The following is a 21,569-nucleotide window of genomic DNA, read 5'->3' on the forward strand; positions in this document are numbered from 1 at the left end:
AAATAGAGGTGGGGCACTCAAGGAAGATTTACTGGCTGGCAAAGTTTTAATTCTTGACATAGGTCATGACTGCAAAAATATGTGTCATGTAGTAATTCATTAAGGTATAAAAATGTTCCTACAATACAGATAAAAATGTGTTGTAGCCAAGGATGTATACTTTTGCAAATTAATAAAAGGGTGATGTATGCGTGGGAATATTAAAAAATTCTTACATTTTATCTTACCATTTTCTGCCTTATATTCCCTTTTCCTATGCTAGAAAACAATCCTAAATCTCATTTCTGTGAATTTATGGACTGAAGCTTAGGAAAGGGAACAAGTAATGGAAGAATATTTGTACATGCTAGTTCTTGAGCCAAGGGCTTCATTTCCATGTTGCTTCATTTTACTTTTATACCCTATAACTAAAGTATTTACTTATGATTTAGGATGTCATGCTCCTCCCTCACCTTCTTTAAGGGGGAACATTTAAAGTTTAATACAGAATAATGCCTGGAACTCAAACTGTCCTCACAAGCTAACCAGGATCATCCACATATTGTTCATAAGAGCAAAACACACACACATAAAAAAACAAAATTCAACCAATAACAGTTGAGTGTAATTAGTCACAATTACACCTTAAAATGATATTACAAATAAATTTTTCTTGGCTCAGCAATATATAGTGTTAATTTTCTTAAAACAAATTAACATTACCCCATTTTGTTTCAAATATGTACATATGCAGGTGTGGAAGTGTAAGATTTAATGGTGTTTCTTCTTAATATTGAAGTGTTTTAAAATATTTTCTTCTTTTTGCTTATCTGCATTAACTGATTCTTTCACAATACATATAAATTGCAGTCTTGAAAAGATGAAATAACTCAAAGTCACACCATGAGGTAAGAGCCATGATTAGAATCTTAATCTTTACCACTGTGGAACCTGATCATTTTTTACTACACTGTGACCCATGCCAAATTCAGCTCACTCATGAAACTTCAATTGTAATCTTAATTACTGAAAAGACATTCTCACCTTATTGGCAACAGCATTAACACTTGGTCGGGCATCAAATATAAAGATTTTGTGTGACTGGGCATTGGAATCCATGATAGCTTGAAGGTATTTTTCATCTTCTTTACTTCTCTTTCCACTCACTCCTACCATGGGCTGGCTACATCGTGTGACTGTGGCTTGACTTTCAGGATGAATCCATGATAAAACCTTTCATGAGGGGGAAATGATAATACATACTTTATATGTTTTTCCGTTTAGAAATCTTGAAAACAGTCCTTGATAAAGCTCTGCTTTTTAACTGGATCCAAAACTCGGTCATGAAAGGGTAGCCCAAGCTGTGGGAAAAATATCACTTTTCTTTCAAACCAATTCTGGTATATGGAAACCTGGACTAATCCTTAATCAGGCAGTCATTTATGAAAGTCACTGATTTGAAAAGTGGTATTTCTAGAAAAAAAATAAACTAAAACAGGACTAAGTAAACCCCACTCTGAAAGTTTTATTACTGCATCAGTAAAACTGCCCAACTCCAAAATCTTCAGAATGTATGAATTTTGTACCTAAAACTATTTAAGCTGATCTTTCAGTATCTATTCATTATTAATTTTTTTTTTTTAGTTTTTATTGGTACATTTTAGGTATACAATTCGTTTACATTTATCATTGGTTGTTCGTACCTATTCATTATTAATCTGTAAATTGTTCTTCTTTCTTGACTTAATGGAAAAGAACATTTATGATCATAAATAAAGAATATATAAGATAAAGAAATACTGAATGATAGACATAGGAAAATTGTTTTCATGTCAGAAACTAGGCAATTACTTTAATTTTTAAATTTTCTAGTTCTAAAATTTTCATGCTTTTAATTATACCAAAAACTCAGTCTCTAATACTGCCACAAAAGTTTGCTGTTACAGGTATTTTTTTTTATCTGCATTCATTCTCCAATTCATTAAGCCCAGCATTAGGTAGAGTATAAAAGGGTTGGCGAAGTTTCATCAAAACATCATACTTACTGGGATACGGCCCCTTGACCTGAAGGATGCCACTCTCTTTAATTCTTCATCAGGAATATTTGCTGGCACAACCAAGAGTGCAGGATATGTATCACAAAGTTCATATCGTTCATTTATCTTTGTTATTCTCCAGCTTTCATTCGGAATTCCCTACACATCAAATAAAACATACGACAAATTATTAACTAAAATATTAAGAGAGAACAGGACAGTAGGTAATCTAGTCAACTCTCGTATCTCCACATTTCTTAAACTGTTAGAACAGTGATTGTCTGCCTGTGATGGCCAGGCTTTTAGGATGAAACATTGTAATGTAGGGATCTCTGTTCATTTTTGCACCAAATTTTATGTTAATAGATCAATTCATTAAATATTAATAGAATGTGGGTCTATGCTAAACAGATTGGTTAGAGGAGGGTAGAAAGAAACAGTAAGACTGCAAATGTTTCCTGTCTTAAAAGAGAACACAGTCTCAATTTGATGAGATGACTGATTCTGATGTCATTCATCTATACAAAGAAATTTCAGAGGGCAGGGACCAAGTATCCACCGGCATTCTGTATATATAGTTATCACTCTAATACCTAAAATGAATTTCCTCTCCTGCTTTGTGTTACTAATGACATATTGCTGACATAAGACATACTACAAAACCAAAGGAACAATGGAAAGGCAAAGACACAGAGCAGATGAGAAATACTTAAAACAACTTCTTAAACACAAACCATTTATTATACTCTCTGGTGGTCCTTCAATATCTACTATGTTGTAGTATACTAATCCACATATAGGATTACTTAACAAGATACTAAAAATTTTCCATCCTTCTTTGTATAGAAAATAAAACATTATATTAAATAAATGGTTTAAATTAACAAATTAAATATTTTAAATTCTATGATCCCTAAAAACATATCAACTAAAAAAGAAAGAACTAAAGAAAACAAATTATGGTGTAAAATACATTTAGTGAGCATCTACTATATATAGGCTCTGAGCACACCTCTTTTCCCCACATACACACACATTATTGTAATCAGATTTTATCAGTTTCATTCTGTAGATGAAGAAATTGTATTATGGTTTGTAATTTGGTCAAAGCTAAGCATCAGGAAGTGGTAGAGAAATTCATGTGCATTCCAAGTCTATGCTAAAAGTACAGTATTCTTCAAGAAAAATTTACTCTCTCCTGCCTTACTAAATTGTTATAAAAATCTAAAATAAGCAGAATGTGCTCTCCTTCAAAGTGATATTTTTCAAACTGCTGCCATTGGATATTAAAGTTAAGAAAGTAGGCAAAAATTTCCTTCAAGTAATCAAGTGGCAAATACTCTCCACAGGAATTTCTATCTATTCCTAGCTGTGGTCTGCTTCTTCACAAATATGTTAATATAAATTCTGTTTATTCCATTTAAGTAAGCCTACTCTCAACTTGCTCTTTTAATCTACAACTCTCCTTTCCTCTAGCTTTCTTCAACTATATATATTTAGGGTACAAGAGCCTTATTTATTTCCAAAAGAAAAAGTAAAATTTCCCTTAGAGGGTTAAAAAGAAAGGACATAGTGAACTGACAAGTTTAAGGAAGTGGGATTCAAGCAAGAAATCTGGATACTGCATTTCATTCTTTCCCTTTCTTTATCCTCCACCTCCCATCAACAGCCAAATTTTACAATTTTTTTCCCAAAAGTTCCAGAACAGAAATGTGCTAACTTATCAAACCTCATCACTAGTTCCTGTTTAAGCCATTATTATTTTTCTCTTGTTCCTCTGTAATCCAGTCTCCTCAAAATCTTTTAAGATATAAAGATGATTATCATTCACCTGGCTAAAACTTATCAATCCCTATCCATTGCTTTTCATATACAGTATAAAATTCTTTACAGGACCTGGCAAAGCCCTTGGAAACCTTGATCTCTCCAGATTTATCCTGCCACCATATACTATAGCCTATATAAAACTACTTTTAGTTTCCAGCTTTATGGTCTCTCACTAAAGTATATGCTCTATCAGAGTACTAGTATACTATAATAATAATGGAGTCATCCTTCATTAAATATGTGAAATATGAAAGTTGTCAGAATCAAAATGGAATCATTTGTGTCAATTGTACCAGAAGGAAATAAACCTGTAAGGTTATGAAGTAAGAGTTCTTATACATAACTGCCTGATAGTTTCACAAAAGACTGCCAGAACCACAAGCTTGCATAGCAGCCAACCTTACAGAAAAAGTAATTCTACAAGCACACTGGCCCAGTAACTGTTTAACCTTGAACTGGCACCATTCTCTTGTGACAAAGGAGTCTTGATTCAAAATATCTGATGAAACCATCATTTTTGATTCTAAAAACTTCTCCTTGCCTCAATCTCCTTGAGTATGCCCCTAGTTTATTACAGTATATGTATTTCCACCGTAATGTTCTGCTATTCTTAAATAAATATTATTCTTTGGAAAATCCATTTTTTGTTTTTGTTTTAGATTGACAAATAATAAACTCTACAAAGGCAAGAATGTATTTCTGTTTTTGTATTTTAGCTACTAATATTTAGTAGGTATTATATGAATTAATGAATACATGAATAAGTATACAAACGAATATATCAAGGAATCCTAGTAAGCTTCCATAAGAAAAATTAGTTTCAGAGTTTTCTTAGAAAACATACAGACAGAGCTAAGAGGGTTGGATCACTTGAGAAGCATGTATCTGAGATCCTATGGTATTGTACTCCAACCCAAAGAAGCACTTACATCTCTCTCCCATCCTTCAGGAATCACTACCAGGAGAAGAACCACTGTAACCACTGGGAATGACACAGTGACAGGGTGGTGGTACTAACAAGAATCACTATCTTAATAGTTACTGTCCTCATTCTTAGACGACGACCCTACCTCTACGAAAGGAACAGCCTTTCAAGCAGAAAACTGTTGGCTAATCAGCACATACTCTCTCTTGTAGACAGGGTTAAAGACATGTTAACAACTGCTGGTCTTTGGCATGTTTTCCTACTATCCATGCATTTCACTGACCTCGAGTTAATGTATCTATTTGTCAAAGTCAAATTACAATTAGTTTTTCTTAGTTACATTCCAGTTCTGAGAATAAATTGTTTTCCTTAAATGAATCTGAGTGTTTTCCAAGTTTGATAAACATGCCAACCACCTTATAATCTGGTATTTCTGTAGAAGACCATGATTATTATCTTCACACAGATTTTTACTGATTACATGATTTTTTCTTAACCTTTTCCACAAATTCTAGGGTCCTTCGTGTAAACACTACATGATTCAAGAATAAATTAACACTCTCCTACTAAACACTCTCCTACACAACAAACCTAAATGGCTATTAATATTTTTGTTTTGTTTTTTAAAAAAAGATATAATGAAGCTGGACACGGTGGCACAGCCTGTAATTCCAGCACTCGGGAGGCTGAGCAGGAAGACTTCAAGAGTTCAAGGGCAGGCTAGGAAACATGGCAAAACCCTGTCTCAAAAAAACAAACAAAAAAACTCCCTCATCAAAAAAAAAAGTCTAATTTCTTTTAGTACTATTATGTATACATCTAGAGGGTTAATGTGATTTTCATGTTTTGTTTTACTTGCAGCACACAATAAACTTCTAAAAAGAGAAATCACATTCACTGTAATGTATTATGTGCTTACACTAAAATTTAATACCAAGGATAAAACATCAGAGTATTTACTTTTTTTTCTCCCCTGAACGTGATTTCTGTTTTCAGAGCTTTACAATGTAACAAATATAATAATTACTTGGGTATTTTTATAGTTAAAAAGTGTCTTCTTGTGTGTTATTAATCTTTCAACAATCTCATTAAGCAATACCTACCACTAACTAAAAAATGAAGTCACTGTGACATGAATAACTCACTCAAGAGCACACACGTTAAGTGAAAGAGCTAGAGCTAAAATTCAAAACGTTTTTTAAATGTTTTAGAATTAGAGTGTTAAAATTGTATAAGTTTATGAATATACCAAAAATCAGTGGATTACATATTTTTAAAGATTTTATATGTGAGTTACACTTCAATTTTTAAAAATATAAAGGAAGTTCTGTTTATTCTGAGATGGTACAATCTCCAAAGTGCATTAAAAAAATGTTTTAAAGGGTACAGCATTATGTGCATTGTATGCCACCATATACATTAATAAAAAAATAATGCAGATACATATGTATACAAGCTTTGTAGGTATGAAATCTTTGAGAAGGATATATAAGCAACCAATAACATTATTTCCTACAGGGAGGAGAAATGGGATGGGTAGAGAACAGAACTGTCCTGGAAAGGAAACCTACCTTTCAATACACTATTTTGGACTTTTTGAATTTTGCAGAGTCTAAGTATTACCATTTCCTTTTTTTTTTTTTTTTCTTAATTTAAAGGGGGGGAAAGGAATGCACTGATGTTTTACCTTTACTCTTAAATTTTATTTAAGATATCTTCATTTTCTTAATAAACATAAAAGTCAATGAAAAAGAAACTAAGTATTCTAACTACAAACAGTGTCTTCACCATGAGACTAAGCTTAACTGACTCAGAGATAAAGTTTCTAATTCTAGAGGAGGAAAAAAAAAAAAAAGCCAACAAATTCACTAAGTCAAAGACCACAAACCACTGAGATCACTTAATGTAGAGTTCAATGTTCTAGTCTTACTGCCATGCTTTCTAATCTCATAATTCTCTTTATCATGGATATGGTTGTTCATTTACCCTTTATCTTCTTATTAAAAGTAACAGCTTTTCTTTGGACACGGTTACTTCATATGCCTTCCAAAGTTCTACATTGAATGCTATTGCAAAAGACAGGAATTTCTGCCCAAATTTCTCATTTTTACAGTACTAAAGACATTTGAATTTTCTGGTGGTTTTAACTATCTTTTATCCTATCACTGTATTTCTGGATTAGCATAAATTACTACTGTTACCTATTGGTTTTAAGTTGAACCCCACCTACTTTGTATTGTTTCAGATTTTGCCAATTGATGGTATAACTGAATAAGGAATTTTAAATTTCACTTGTCACATTAAGTCACAGTAAAAAATTCAACTTCAAAACAATTATATTTACCTCTCTAGTAGTAGTTTTTTATCTTCCTGGCTTTGGGAAATAAAGCCTAATAAATTACTATCTTTATAATTAAAATGTAGTGTTTGAAATCCAAATACAATTTTTAAGGATTTCATTTGAATTAAAAAATAATTTGAAGAACAAATCTAATAATCACCAAGGAAAAAAATGCTTGAATTTAAATTCCATCTTTCTTTTTTCCTTGTATCTCCCTACCACACACACCAGTAATGAGGATATAATCCAGACCTCATCATGCTAGGCTGGCTCAGGTTGGTCTTGAACTTTCAATTCTATTGCCTCAGCCTTCCAAGTACCTGGGATAACAGGTGTGTACTCTCAATGTAAATTCTTAAGAAAGCACAGTGGCATGAGAAAATTCAGAAATAGAAACGACTATTTTAGGAAAAGTTTAAGTATAGTAAGTATATATATATGTATATATATAGCATTTATCTATATATATGTATATATATAGCATTTATCTATATATATAGCATTTATATATTAAAACACATATATACAGTATATATATATACATATACTATGTGTATTGTGAGACATTAAGTATATATGGGTGTTCTTTGTGAAGTACTAGACTGAGAAACAATAGAAGAAATGATACACTGAAACAGATTTTGAGAATAAACTTTGCTCTTTTAACTTTAGGAATCACATTAATAAATTTTCTAATATTAGACCATGATATATTATCCCTTTGTACACAACTGAATTTTTTATTAACATTTTATATAGAAGTTCTAAACATGTTTATAAGTGGAAATAGCCTATAATTTCTTTTCATTGTCCTTGCAGGATTCAATGTATGCTAAATTCATATTCTGAAAAAGGCAATCTTTCTTCACTGTCTTCTGAAAACTGTATTACGATTTACTTCTTCCTTAAATATTTACTAGAACTTGTCCCTGAAACCTTGGCATAGTGTTTTGGGGGCTAAGATATTTAGTTTTTTGTCCCTTAGAGTTTTCAGTATGTATTTACTTTCACAAGTCTTTGAGATTTATTTAGACATACATTTTTATTGTATCACTCTAATGCAAAAGGGAACTTTTAAGTGAAACAGATTAAGGAATTCCTAAGATTTTTTTCACTGTTGAGAGTGTGATTCTTGGGAATGGGATAAAATTTTATTTTAAAAAAAAGAAGAAAAAGTGATTCTTCAAAGTCTCTTGTGGCACACAAATTGGGATGTTGGTGATTTTCCTTGTGGTATCATTCTCTGTGCTATCAGGAGTGTGAATGGCATGGCATTTTTTTTTGTTTTATTTTTTTGTGTGTTTTTGCATAGTGCTTGGAATTGAAGCCAGGACCTTATGTATGTTAAGCAGCCCTTTAGCCCCTCATCTTGAGGTAAGGTTTTTGATCACATAGTTATGTAATACAGAAAAGATTTCACAGGCTTTCTATTCTTAAATCAATTTTGGTAGGTTTTATTTTTTTTAAAGCAATACATTTCACTAAAAAAAGTTAATTTAATTACAAAGTTATTAATAATATCTTGATATTATCTCTAACATCTGCAGAATCCATAAATATGTTATACTTTCCATTTGTAATATTGGTTAATTGGAAATTTTCTCCTTGTTTTCTTATGTTTCTCATGTAGGCTTGTCCAACCTGTGGCCTGTAGACCGCTTGCCCTTTATTGTTTCGGGGGGCGGGGGGGGGTTAGGTTTTAAATTTTTTTTGTTGGTACATGTTTGCAGTGCATAACTATTACATTCCTCATGTGGAGGTAATACATGTACATAACACATCTTAATTCTCTTTTTCATCCCCTTCTCTATTACCTCTCCCTCCATCTCTTGGTCCCTTTCTCTTTTGCAAAAGCTCTATCTCCATTTTCCTATTATCTCTCTTTCATTTTGCTCTTTATTTATAATTTGACTTTCTCATATAAGAGAAACTATGTGATATTTAAGTTTGTATGTGATTTATTTCACTTAACATTGTGGCTCAAGGTGCATGCATCTTCCTACAAATAACTCAAATGTATCCTTTATGGAAGAGCAGTCCTCTTTTCAAAGTTATAATTTAAAATATTTTAAAATAAAAATGCTTTGCTATCTACATATTAATTGTATTATATATGTGGCCCAAGCCAATTCCTCTTCACTCAATGAGACTAAAGCAACCCAAGAGATTGGGTAATGTTAGTTTGATAATGCTACTGATCTTTCCAGAGACACTTACTGTCTCTGTTGCTCCTTACTGCATAGTGTTTCTATTCATTAATAGCTTCTCTTCATTATTTCCTTCCACTTTCTTTAAGCTTACCTCACTGTTCTTTTCTAACTCATTAAGATAAATTTTAGCTCATCGGGATTTTTAGACTTTTTCTTCTACTTGCATGAAGTGTTAAAAATTATGACATACAATGTTACCAAATTCTAGTATTGATAAATGTCTTATCTTTTAGACAAGTCTTTAAACACTGTAACAGTTTATCCCTTCTGAATTACATACTACCAATCATATACTTTTGATTTTATCTATATCACACTCCAGAAATTATTGTTACATGTTTATATAGTCAATATTCATTTAGATTTACCACACACTATTCTCTCTGCTTTTCATTTGCTTTTTGATCTCTATACTGTTTGGGGTCACTTTTATTCCACCTATGTATATCCTTTAGAATTTTCTGATAGTTAAAACTATGTTTTTAGTTCACTGTCATTCCTAAAGGATATAATTACTGGTATAGAATTCCTAACTGGTTGTTATTTTATTTCAATACAGTAAAGATAAAATTACATTTTCCTCTAGGTTCCACTGTTGCTTTTAAAAAATATGATAATCTATCTTTTAGATGCTTTTAAGATTTTCTCTTTGTGATGTTTTAATTCCTCTGTGCTGTGTCTACATGTTAATTTCTTTACAAATACCTTGTTTGAGATTTTGTTGATAAGTATCTTTGATCACCATGAGATTAATGCCTACTTACTTATTCAAATATAATTCCTGCGACCCATACCCTTTTTTTTTTTTTGGCAGTAATGGGGATTAAACCAAGAGCCTTTGCATTGAGCTGTATCCCCAGCCCTATTTTTTATTTTTTTAATTTTAAGACAAGGTCTCCTAAGCCACTAATTTGCCAAGGTTGTGTGTGTACCTGTTTATTCACATGCTATGCAGATAACACTACTACCTACCTCACAGAATTATTACGAAGACAAATGCATTAATATTTATGAAACGCTTAAAATTCCTGGTATACATATACACATACATATACTACATTGTTAAGTAAATAAAATCAATATGTGAAGGAGACTTGTTAGTTGACAAATATTTACAGAGCATATACCATGAGCCGAATACTCTTACATTTCATTCATGCATTCAGTCATTCAACAGATATTGTCTGTTTACCCATCAGTCACTGTGATACATCCTGAGGATACAGAAGTGAGAGAACAGACATAGTACCTTCCTTCTGAGAGTATAAAAAATAACAAAGAAATAACAAATGACTCTTTCAAAAGCTGCTAATATTACAAAGCAAATGGTCTCAGCACAGAAAAGACAGGAAGAATAAAGGGACAGATGGACACCAATAAATATTCATCAAATTAAAATGAATCAAAGTAGGGTAGAAAATACCTAGAAAGTTTTAATTTCCATATAAAACAAAAGATGTAATGAATTCATGACAAAATATAAAATTTGTGTGTGTATGTGTTTCCAGGAATAGAACCCATGACTTTGCACATGCTGGTCAAGCACTCTACCACTGAGCTACATCTCTAGCCCTAGAGGCATTATTCTTACTACTGTTACTGTCCAAAGTAAATCAATGCTACATTTAGCACAAGATAGAAAATAAATTACATCCTCTGTGTAAAAATTTTAGCTCTGTGGAGCTAAATTATAAAAGAAATAAAATGATTAAGAATTATTTCAGAATTACAAGATTCTCAAAAAAGGAAAAAATCTGAGTGAATATTAAATGTTACATAAGAGTGCTAAACTTTATATATACATATATTTATCTTATTTTTATCTTTACACTATTAAAATAGTCTTGAAATAAACCAATGCTTGAAAACTTGTAAATAAGTAAAGATTCTTAGGAGATCACTGGTCCACATTGGAAAGAAGTTTGAAGAAAATGAAAAGACAGAAGGACAACCAGAATTAGCATTTATTTAAAATCTAGAACAAAACAAAAAACCTAAAAAGCTGTTTACTTCTACTTACAAAGTCTTCATAATAAAAAGAAGATAGACTACAAAACTTGAAACAAAAAGAAATACATACCTGCCTTCTATACTCTAAAAGAGGGTCATATAGCTTCCATCCATTTTCTGGGAATATTTCTTTATATTCAAAAGCAAAAAGAGACTACAAAACAGAAAGTAGAATTAACAGCTAAAAGACATTGAAGAAATTAATGAATCAGAATATATCTTTATACTCAAAGTGGTCACTCATCTGCAGGAGTATTTTGTATCTTTTTATGCCTATATTATATTATTCTAGCCTTTGTTTTATATTTGAAAATTTATGGTGTTTCACATATTTTTAAGAATAGACAAAAGCACAGAAACCTGTCTACAAAATTTATCAAATGCTAACTTATGATTATGTTTCCTTCAGATATCTTTGAAAGCTTTTTCTAAATAATAAAAGACATTGTATTTTTTAAAGACATCTGCTATAATTAACTATTCTGTCATAAAACACACTGAAAAGCTTTTTATGAATTCCGTGTATAAAAATATTACATTTTTACAGACATAATAATAGAAACAATAGAATTTTTAAAAAAAGGAATTGAAAGTGGAATCAGAGAATCAATGTTGACTCCAAATTCTACTTGCCTACTAGCTATGCCTATGAGTTAATGCTTCTCTGATCTAGTTTCATCTCTACAACAAATAGAGGGACTACAGAAGTGAATAATACAGCATAAATGAAGGAGCTAACATTGTCACAAAACTCCCTGACAGCACAAAGAACTCAGTACTTCCCTACCTTTCACTCCCAAATTACTCTTAACTATCAGCTTTTAACTGCATATAGCTTTTCATAACAGAAACAACTTACATAGGAAGATCATATAATTATATAATGCTAATCCTGGAAGGAACCATAGAAATGAATTGATACAGCTTCCTCATTTCTTAAAGAAACTGGCCCAAGAGATTAGATTAAATCTGGGCCAGGGATTTAGCTCAGTGGCACCATGCCTGCCTGGCAAGCGCAAGGTCCTGAGTTCGATCACGGTACCTCCCCCGACCCCAGCAAAAAAAAAAAGATTAGATTAAATCTAAACTATACATCTCATTAAATGTCCAATGCAGAAATTCTAGACAGCTAGACAAGTTTCTATACACCAATAATTATAAAATATACTTTTCAAAGATAAGAAAAATGTTACCAGGTTATTAGAGACAGGAAATGCATATTTCATCAGATTCTCAAATATGGATCTTCTTGTTCGCCCCTCAGGTTTATGAGCAAATCGCAAATTCCTAATATCCTAGAAAAAATTAGGATCAAAGTTAATCATTGATTTTCACTTTTTATTTAGTAAATAAATAAGATTACTTGGAGCTACCTTGTAAAATTTTGCAATCTATGATTATGGGATACCCAAAAGCAGATAATAGCTCCTGGAAGGAGGTAGATTTAAAATGGTTCAGTGGGAAAAATAAAAAGAAATACAATATACTCCAAGACAGAGCAGAATTTTGAGAGCAGAAAATTTACATATGCTAATGGACTCAATATAGGCCAGTAAAAGAGGTAGCAATGGATACATATACAGGATATTAGACATATTGTATCTGAAGCTTAATGTCATGACTAATAATCATTATCATTGTAAGTCCTTCCCTATGAATGTTCATTTTTTGCAATGAATTTCTCTAGTAAAAGCCTAATTAACTGCTATTACATTTCCATCATCTCCCTGTCACTTCCCAGGACTCATTTCCATTTGTCCTCCTCTTCTTAATTCTGCTTAAAAGACTTCCATCACTCCACAGCCAAATTCCATTCACTGGCAGGAAAATTTTGAACAGTTTAGTTGGTATCATTCAGGCTCTACAGTCAGACGGCAGGACCAGAGCTTTCTTCCATAACTGTTCTCCAGCAATGTCCTTTACTTAGGCTGAATTCAGATACTCATGTTCTGGCTTACCAATGTCTTAACAGTACTTAGAAAAAAATTGTAGGTCAAGAATAATTTCAATACTATCCATTTTATTTAAATGTTTTAACCTAGGCAGAATTCAAAATAATTTTATTATACCTCATCATATAAAATGAAACACAGAGAAACTACACTACCATTTACCTACAACATATGACCAAATAAAACATTGTATTACAAATCTGATCCAAAATCCAAGATTGCTAACTTTACTATATTTTAAACTAAATGTGTAGGAACTGAAGCTGAGATCTTATTTTCATACTTTTATAACTAGTAAAGATACTCAGAATCATTGTTAACTGCAGAGCTTTCTGAAAGTGACATAGCAGAGGCCCTACAAATGTGTTGAGTTTATTGACAGTGGTCTTGTTCCATGTAAAAAGTATATATTTTAAAAGACCGAGATCTCAAAAATCAGCCTCTTCCACATCTTTTTATATTCTACGATGCACTCATTATTAGGCTACAGAGAAGTGATCAAGAGACTATATACTTGACAAATGGTCAACAGTTATACTCAAAGCCCTCCTGACTACAATGAAAAAGTATTAAAAAATTACTAAATTATTAGTAGTAATACTAAATTCATAAAACATCAAAGATTATCATAAGGAAGCATTCTGAATTATACATGTGCTGTTTCGTTTACTTTGGGCAATGATAGAACAAAAGAAAGGTACAATATGATCTTGAACTGAGATGTGCATGAGTTGATTAGGCGACAAAATATAGAATAGTGACCTGGAAAAGTAGCAAATTACAAGCCAGACTGGGCTAAATAGGGAGTTCAAAGCCAGCCTGAACTACACAATGAGACCCTGTCTCAAAAAAAACAAAAGAAAAGCAGCACATTAAACACCTATGACTTAATGAGAAATGTAAATGTTACCTTCTACTAGATTAATATCTTTTTCTACTAGCTTAATATTTCTAGTATGAAATCTACTTATTTCTGAAATTCATTTCCACATACACTGCCCATTTAAACTAGCTTTTCAAACCACATAGCATACACATTATAAAATTTACCTTGCATACGGTTTCTAATCCATAGGAATTTTCACCTCGACTAGAAGCACCACCGATTTTTTCTACTCTACTTATCACACCAAGAGAAGCATCTAAAACAAATGGAGGGTCCTAAAAGAAGGAAAGAAAAAACACAACTGAGCAACTGATATTGTATATTACAATTAAAGACCAAAATCTTAATCAGAGCACTGCGGATGTAGCTCAGGGGTAGAGTATTTGCCTATGTGTGAGGTCATGAGTTTGATCTCTAGCACCACACATACACACACAAAACAGTTAAGCAATCTTAATCAGGAATTCGCTAATTAAAAATGATCACAAGTGAACAAAACTAGTTGTAAACAACACACAGATATATACAAAATATTTAATCCAACAAGTCTTACCCGTTCCATGCTTTTGAAATATAACCTGTAATTCGTGACAGTCAGTGTTCCTCGAACAGCACCAGTGAATGGACATATGTAAGTTACGTCTTTGGCTGAAAAAGGCAAAAATATCCACTGCTTATACTATGTTTATATATTAAAAACAGCCTCCATGTCTTTTAAAATTATTCTGACTGCTACTTTAATTTATGCTTTTTAAATAATACCAGAATTAATTACAAGGGAATTCAGTAGCCTATTACAAGCCTCCAACTCTGCACTAACCTGGGGAAAGATAATAAATGGGAAGGACTGAAGAGGTAGAGGGCTAAAATATGAGAAAGAAACAAAGATGATTACTATCCTTATCGGCTAAAACAAGTGTGATGGCTGAAACAGAAGAGGAGAGGTTGGCTGGTGATGGTGGGAATGACAGTACATGTATAAGGAAGTCAGTGTTCATCTTATCAGTTTCTACATCACCTATCTCCTAGTTCTTGGCCACAGTCCAGACTGTCAATATATCTTTAAAAATATAATACTTAAAACATATATAATGCTAGAAACTTCTGATATGATTATATTTCCGGGGAAATTATTATATGTGAAATAAAATATATACAAAACATAATTTCTTTTAAAAACATGCTAAGAGGATATTATATTGCTGACCAGTCAACTCTGTAGAGAAATGATCACATGTAACGTTTTATTAATGATAAATGATAAATCTATATGGTATTATGCTTTTTAAAACATGCATTCATTGATTAGGCGCGATAACTCAGCAACCACTAGCTCAAAATAGTCTTTAAAATGGCAGAGTTCATAAAGACCAATGCAAGTTTTTCATATCTTAAAATATTTCTACTATGCTATTATTGAGGAAAATCAGCATATGAAGAAGTATCTTTTTCATTACAAGGAAACAAGGTACAATTTTGTGGAGCAACAACTTCCTAAGAACCTTTCAAGGGACTTCTGGGAAAACTTAGAGCCGTGATAGATTTAGTAAGATACTGTAATTTCTTGACTTTGTCCATATTTATCACTTTAAAAAACTGACTGTTTTTGTATGGAATTTGAAATGAGACCAATTATTTAACAGTCACTTCTAACATTCAAAATAGTTCCTCAGGAATGTGCAACTATGAGCTACATTTTTAAATCACTGTTTCCAATGCATGTGTCATTTAAAAGGAAGCTTTTAAAATTAAATAAACTTATCATTATATATTTACACAGACTTGCTTACACACATATTCTTCTTTTGTGCTTATGAACCTCAACTAGGAAAGCTTTATTCAACATTCTAAAAACATTTCTGGATTCCATCGAGAGCCAGTTTTTTACTAAGGCAAGAAAAATCAGTTTTATTATCCTATAACCCTTCTCAGGATTTATTCCCTCTTTTTCCAATACAATTGGACTCTCTTTATTTTAATATCATGAGACAATATACATAAAAGTGCATATAAAATTGAAAGCACTGTACAAATACAAGGGTTCATATCTATGTTACTACTGTCATCATTAGTTTCTGCTTTATTCTCTCATTCCTCCTAAGACTAAGTCACTGTCATGAGAGATGCTCAGCCAGTTTGTCCCAAATAGAAGGGAGATTCTAGATGACTAAATTGCTTACCACAGCAATGACAATAACAACTAGCACAGGGAACCAAGGACAAGTTTACGAAGTACTTTTCATCTGAGTACCTCAGCCTTCACAACTCTTAAATATAAGAACACATTTACCTACAATTTTAGGTAAGAAAATCACAGTACAGAAAGGTGAAATAAATTGTCTAATGTTTCAGAATCAGTGTTAGGATGAAGGCTTCCAGTTCCTCTGACCAAAATCCTAAACCTCTTTCCACAATTCCTTAGATGGCAAGGCTAAGCCACTAACAGCAGCCTGATTAACGTCTATTTCCTGAATTAAAGGTTGAACTCCTGCAAACTGGAAATACTTCTATTACTGAGGTGGTCGAGCCACAATACACTTCATTTCCTAAGATTCTTGGCTGATGCACCTAAAATGACTTTAACTATTTCTTTTGAGAAATCTAAACCACATATACATATTAAGCAAACTTAAAATCCAAGCTCTTTTTCCATGAAGATATCAAAGTTTATCCTAACCTTATAGTTTTTTCTGTTAAATTTAATTTCTACACCATAATCAAGTCTGTAAAATTTTAAATTAGAAAATTTAAAATGGTATTATTCTAAATTTTGCAATAATACTGTCTAATGGCATCAAAAGAAGTCAGATTTACTGATCCTCTCAAAGTTTCATTGAGATCACAGAGGAAGAATACCTAATAATTTCTGTGTGGTATACCAAAATGACCTTGAGAAATGTACATCCATGAGAAAGATAATACATACAGGCAAATTAATACACGAAAGCATGTGACCTTGAAGGAAGAGAAAAAAACATCCTCAAAGTATACAGAGATGGAAAAAGTCTATTTAGCCATAGGATCAGAGAAGCGTTCAAGGAATATAGGCATGGGAAATTTTCTCAATGGTGGTTATTCTTTAGATAAGCAGAGATGTTGACAAAGCACTAATGCAAAACAACTTAATCCAAACTACAGAATCTGGAAAGTAAAGTATATATTCTGACAATCCAGTCTGGCTCTACCCAGTTTATCTTATACTACACTCTCTCCACTCCTCACTTTCCCTCTTTAGTTCCCATATAATTGTAAAGTGTTAGTGTTCACGAAGGCTATGCTCTGGGAGCCTCTTCTCATTCCACCCACTCTCTGGGTTATTTTCTTCCTCCTGTTTTTAACTAATACCCATGTGATAGTGATTCCTAAGTATGAATCTCAAGTCTAGATATGTCTTTATTAGATATAGTGGTACCTCAGTTCACAAACTTAATTCTTTCCACAATTCTGGTCACAAATCAAATTAGATGAGAACTAAATCAAATTCAATGGTTAGGTTCAATGTTGATCTTACAGGGAAATTTGATTTGGTTCTAGTCCAATTCAGTTTGCAATCAGAATCATGGAAAGAAGTTTGTGAACTGAGGTACCACTATATTTCCAGTAGAGGAGCTCAATGGTAGAGGGCTTGCTCAGCATGCAGAAGGCCCTAGGTTTGATTTGCGCGCCCATCTCTCAGGTCTCTCACAGATACCTAAAATTCAATACACATAAACATTATATCAAGGTCATAAAAACAGAGAGAAAATAAATTCAAGAAATTCTGTGCAATTAGCTCCTCTAGATCTGGTAGCTGGTTGGATGCTAAGAGTTCAAAACAAAGGAGCAGCCAAAAAGGACAACTAGATTTCTGACTTAAGTGAATGGATAACTCAGACTGATGTCATCTCAGAGACATCAGAGAAAGAATCCAAGAAAAAGAGTAAGTTTGGGAATAAAGGTAATGGTGATGATTTTAGTTCTGGAGATGCTAGATATACTGTACTTCTCTATCATATGTGGCATAGAATAGCCAAGAGCACGTGCCTATGACACAGTAATTTGCTTACTAACATTACAACAGAGGCTCAAACTAGAAATACAGATTTTACAGTCATCAACCCATATATGGTACATGAAGTCACTAATTTGGATATGATCAATTTAAAAGGCATATAACAGGCCAGGCATTGCAGTGCATGCTTGTAATTCCAGCACTTGCAAGAATGATGCAGGAGGTTCTCAGACCAGCCTGGGCTACATAGTGAGTTCAAGTCCAGCCTGAATTACATAGTTAGACCTTATCGCAAAAAACAAACAAAAAGAGTGTACAAGAGAGAGGTACCTGGGTCAAGGATGAAGTCCCAGGGAATGTTGATACTAAATGAAGAGGAGCCAATGAAAGAGACATAGATACTAACTTGAAAGTCTTTTATAAGGCCCTATCACAGCAGAAGCAGTACAGGCATTAGGTTCAGAATAGTAAAAAAAAAAAATGTCACAATGCTAGGCATAATTGATTAGCTAGGTAATCGCCATATGCCTTAGTTTCCTTATCTACGAAATAGGGCCACTAGTATCTTTTTTAGAATATTACCTGAGAATGACTAAATGAGACAGTAAGCACACAGTAATAACTACTATCATAGTTATATACAAGTAACTACAATTACTACATATTGTCACTATATAATAATATACATATATCTAACTCAGCAAGTAAACAGACTGAAGTTTAAGATATACATAAAACTGAGTAAGAAAAAAAATTGAACCGTTTATGTGTCAAAAGCAAGAAGAGAATACCATGCTAAATACTAAGAAGTTACATTTAGTAGTTAGTAACAACCCATTAAGAGAGTAGCTCACTCCTTTGGCTTGTTCAATTTTACATAAGACATTTAACAAGGGAAAATAATTTATGACATCCTTTTAAAAATTATTACTGACAATAAGTGAAAAATGCTATCTACTTTGGCTAAAAAACCATTTACAATCTTCTAACATATTATTTCTCAAAATGTATTACTATTTTGTAGATTATCACAACAAAGCAAAAGTGTGAGGAGAAAAACACATTTCATATGCTCACTTTCAGTTTCTAGTTCATTTTAAAGAATTAGGTGAGATAGGAATTTACATATACATGCCTTGTTTTCCAATGCTTGGTTTGGATGAAGTACTTTCACCCAAAAATTGACCTGAGTTTATTGAAAGAAAACCATAAAAGAGGCAAAGAAGTGCATGTGTTATTTGTATTAAGTGACAAGCCAGGATTAGCAGTGCATACCTGTAATCCCAGCACTCTGGGAGATTTGCTGGGAGGTTAAGGTAGGAAGATCACAAATTTGAGCCCAATCTGGGCAACTCAGCAACTGAGAAAGACTGTCTCAAAAAACACAAAGTTGCCGGGGATTTAGCTCAGTGGTTTCACCGCCTGCTGTGCAAGTGCAGGGACCCGAGTTCGATCCCCAGTACCAAAAACAAAAAACAAAACGTCTTGGAATGAAATTCAGTGTAAAGGCCCTGGGTTTGATTTGCAGTATGGCAAAACAAAGTGATCATTTAATGTTTTTGTCTAGGCAACCCAATATATGAATGAAGTAAAATAAAATTTTCCTTCACAGAATTCAGCAACAGTTTAAAAAAAGTCACTTACTTTCAAAGAAAATTTTAAAAACCAGAGAAGAGACAGAATAAAATTCACTGTGCATGTTTCCTACTAGCCCAGTTAAAAATACTACCAAAATGTGTAGGCCTAGCCTTGTACCACACACCAAACATTAGAAAGCTACAGGAAATAAGTGCTGCCAAACAAAAGGTACTTCTGACAGCCAGTTTATTCTCTGTACGCTGAGAGTATTGAATAGTCTGCACAGAAAGAATGAAGGAAATTAAGCAAAAAATATCATTACAGACCCATGTCTTTAATGTTTTCTCCTGGAAGCAAGGGTGGTTCTTCCATTTCTGCTAATTTGTTAGACTCTCTCAGGACCTGGATTAAGGGGGAGAAACAAAAAAATATTTTTTTAAATTCAAAGGCTAATTTTTCATTAAAGTTTTACCTGAGTATGACTGTGCTTAAAGATATAATATTGTATCACATACACTAATTTAAATTAAATTATAAAAACTAGTGTTGGCATGTATGGCAAGTGAAGCTGCTGTTTATTCAGAAGTATTTACTGAGCACCTACTTCAAATAGCAAAACATCTTTAAATGTATACAAAAAGCTATGTTTTTACAATGAATCCATAAAAAGCGTAATAATAAGGAGGTATTATATTTTCATTTCAGTGGTGAGAAAAGGCTAAAATACTCACAATAACATAACTAAAATGCCAGAGTCTGAATTTAAATGATAATTGTAATAGATGCCAAAGCCTATTCATTCATTCCCTTACCATTAAGCCATGCTAAAGGGCCATACTGCATTTAAACTAGGAAAACAGTAAGCCCTTAATGATGTTGATAAAGAATCTTGTTTTTTAAAAACGTATTAAACTAAAAAGCAAACTGTTATTGGGTAGTTAACTTGTGAAGGATGCTATACTGTATTCCAAGAATACAAATACAGAAACAGCTTTCTAGGTAAATTAAAACTCAGAGAATACACACACACACACACACACACACACACACACACACACACACACACACTGCAAGTTGTCATATGCTAAATACACATCCTCTGACAGCTATAAAAAGCTTTCCTTTGTTCCCTTACCACCTTCTCTGCACACAGTTAAGTTTTCTGTCTTGAATCCTTTTCTTCCTATTAATTCCTCAACCTTCTGCAATCTGGCTTCATCATCTAATCCAATCCCTCCCACGGAACCAGCTCTCTCACATTTATTAAAGACAACAATCTTATTTATAATCTCAGCACATTTGACATTGTCAATACTTTTTGCTTCTTCAAATCACACCATCTAGCTAGATTCCTCCCTCTCTAGCCATTTCTGGCTTTTTTTTATTTCCTTCCAGCCAAAAAACAGACTTAAGTGTCCTCAAAAGGAGGTAAAAAGCAAGAAAAACTGAGGTACTACCATTACTTTACAGGGCACCTTTTGCAGGCCTATGCTACTGAGTTAGATATCTCCTATGCATGAGCTCCTATCTCACTTTTAACTGCCTGCTGATCCTCTTCCCTGTCAGGTTCCCAGAGAAAAGCTACATATCTTATTTCAACAGAAACAACAGGAGCCAAGTAAATAAGTTCTAATAATCTATTAGACATAGTATGAAAGTAAAAAGACAAAATTGATTTAATACACTCTTTGTCATTTCAACCTGTAAAAAATACTTAAAAGAAATTTTACCTTTTTTAATACTAAGCCTGTGATATCACAAGTACATATGTATGTTACATCTCAATCCAGCCACATTTCAGGCATTCAATATCCCCATATTTATTGGCCTCTGT

General features: G+C 32.7%; 1 protein-coding gene across 8 annotated transcripts in view; it reads right to left on the reverse strand.

Moving 5' to 3' along the window:
* The window catches only part of Mtmr2 (myotubularin related protein 2), a 96,961-nt gene that overhangs the window by 26,931 nt on the left and 48,461 nt on the right, over positions 1-21,569 (reverse strand). For all 8 annotated transcript variants that reach the window (XM_004838073.4, XM_013069645.3, XM_087212313.1 and 5 more), the window contains 7 exons: positions 20,062-20,137; positions 14,720-14,814; positions 14,331-14,441; positions 12,522-12,623; positions 11,399-11,482; positions 2,025-2,174; positions 1,024-1,212 (listed from right to left, as the gene is read on the reverse strand). In XM_004838073.4, coding sequence (XP_004838130.1) covers positions 1,024-1,212; positions 2,025-2,174; positions 11,399-11,482; positions 12,522-12,623; positions 14,331-14,441; positions 14,720-14,814; positions 20,062-20,137 — 807 coding nt within the window. The remainder of the gene's footprint in view (positions 1-1,023; positions 1,213-2,024; positions 2,175-11,398; positions 11,483-12,521; positions 12,624-14,330; positions 14,442-14,719; positions 14,815-20,061; positions 20,138-21,569) is intronic.

Source organism: Heterocephalus glaber, unplaced genomic scaffold (genome assembly GCF_053883595.1).
Source record: "Heterocephalus glaber isolate CG9 unplaced genomic scaffold, H.glaber_assembly_v1.0 deba00001429, whole genome shotgun sequence".
Lineage (NCBI taxonomy): Eukaryota > Metazoa > Chordata > Mammalia > Rodentia > Bathyergidae > Heterocephalus > Heterocephalus glaber.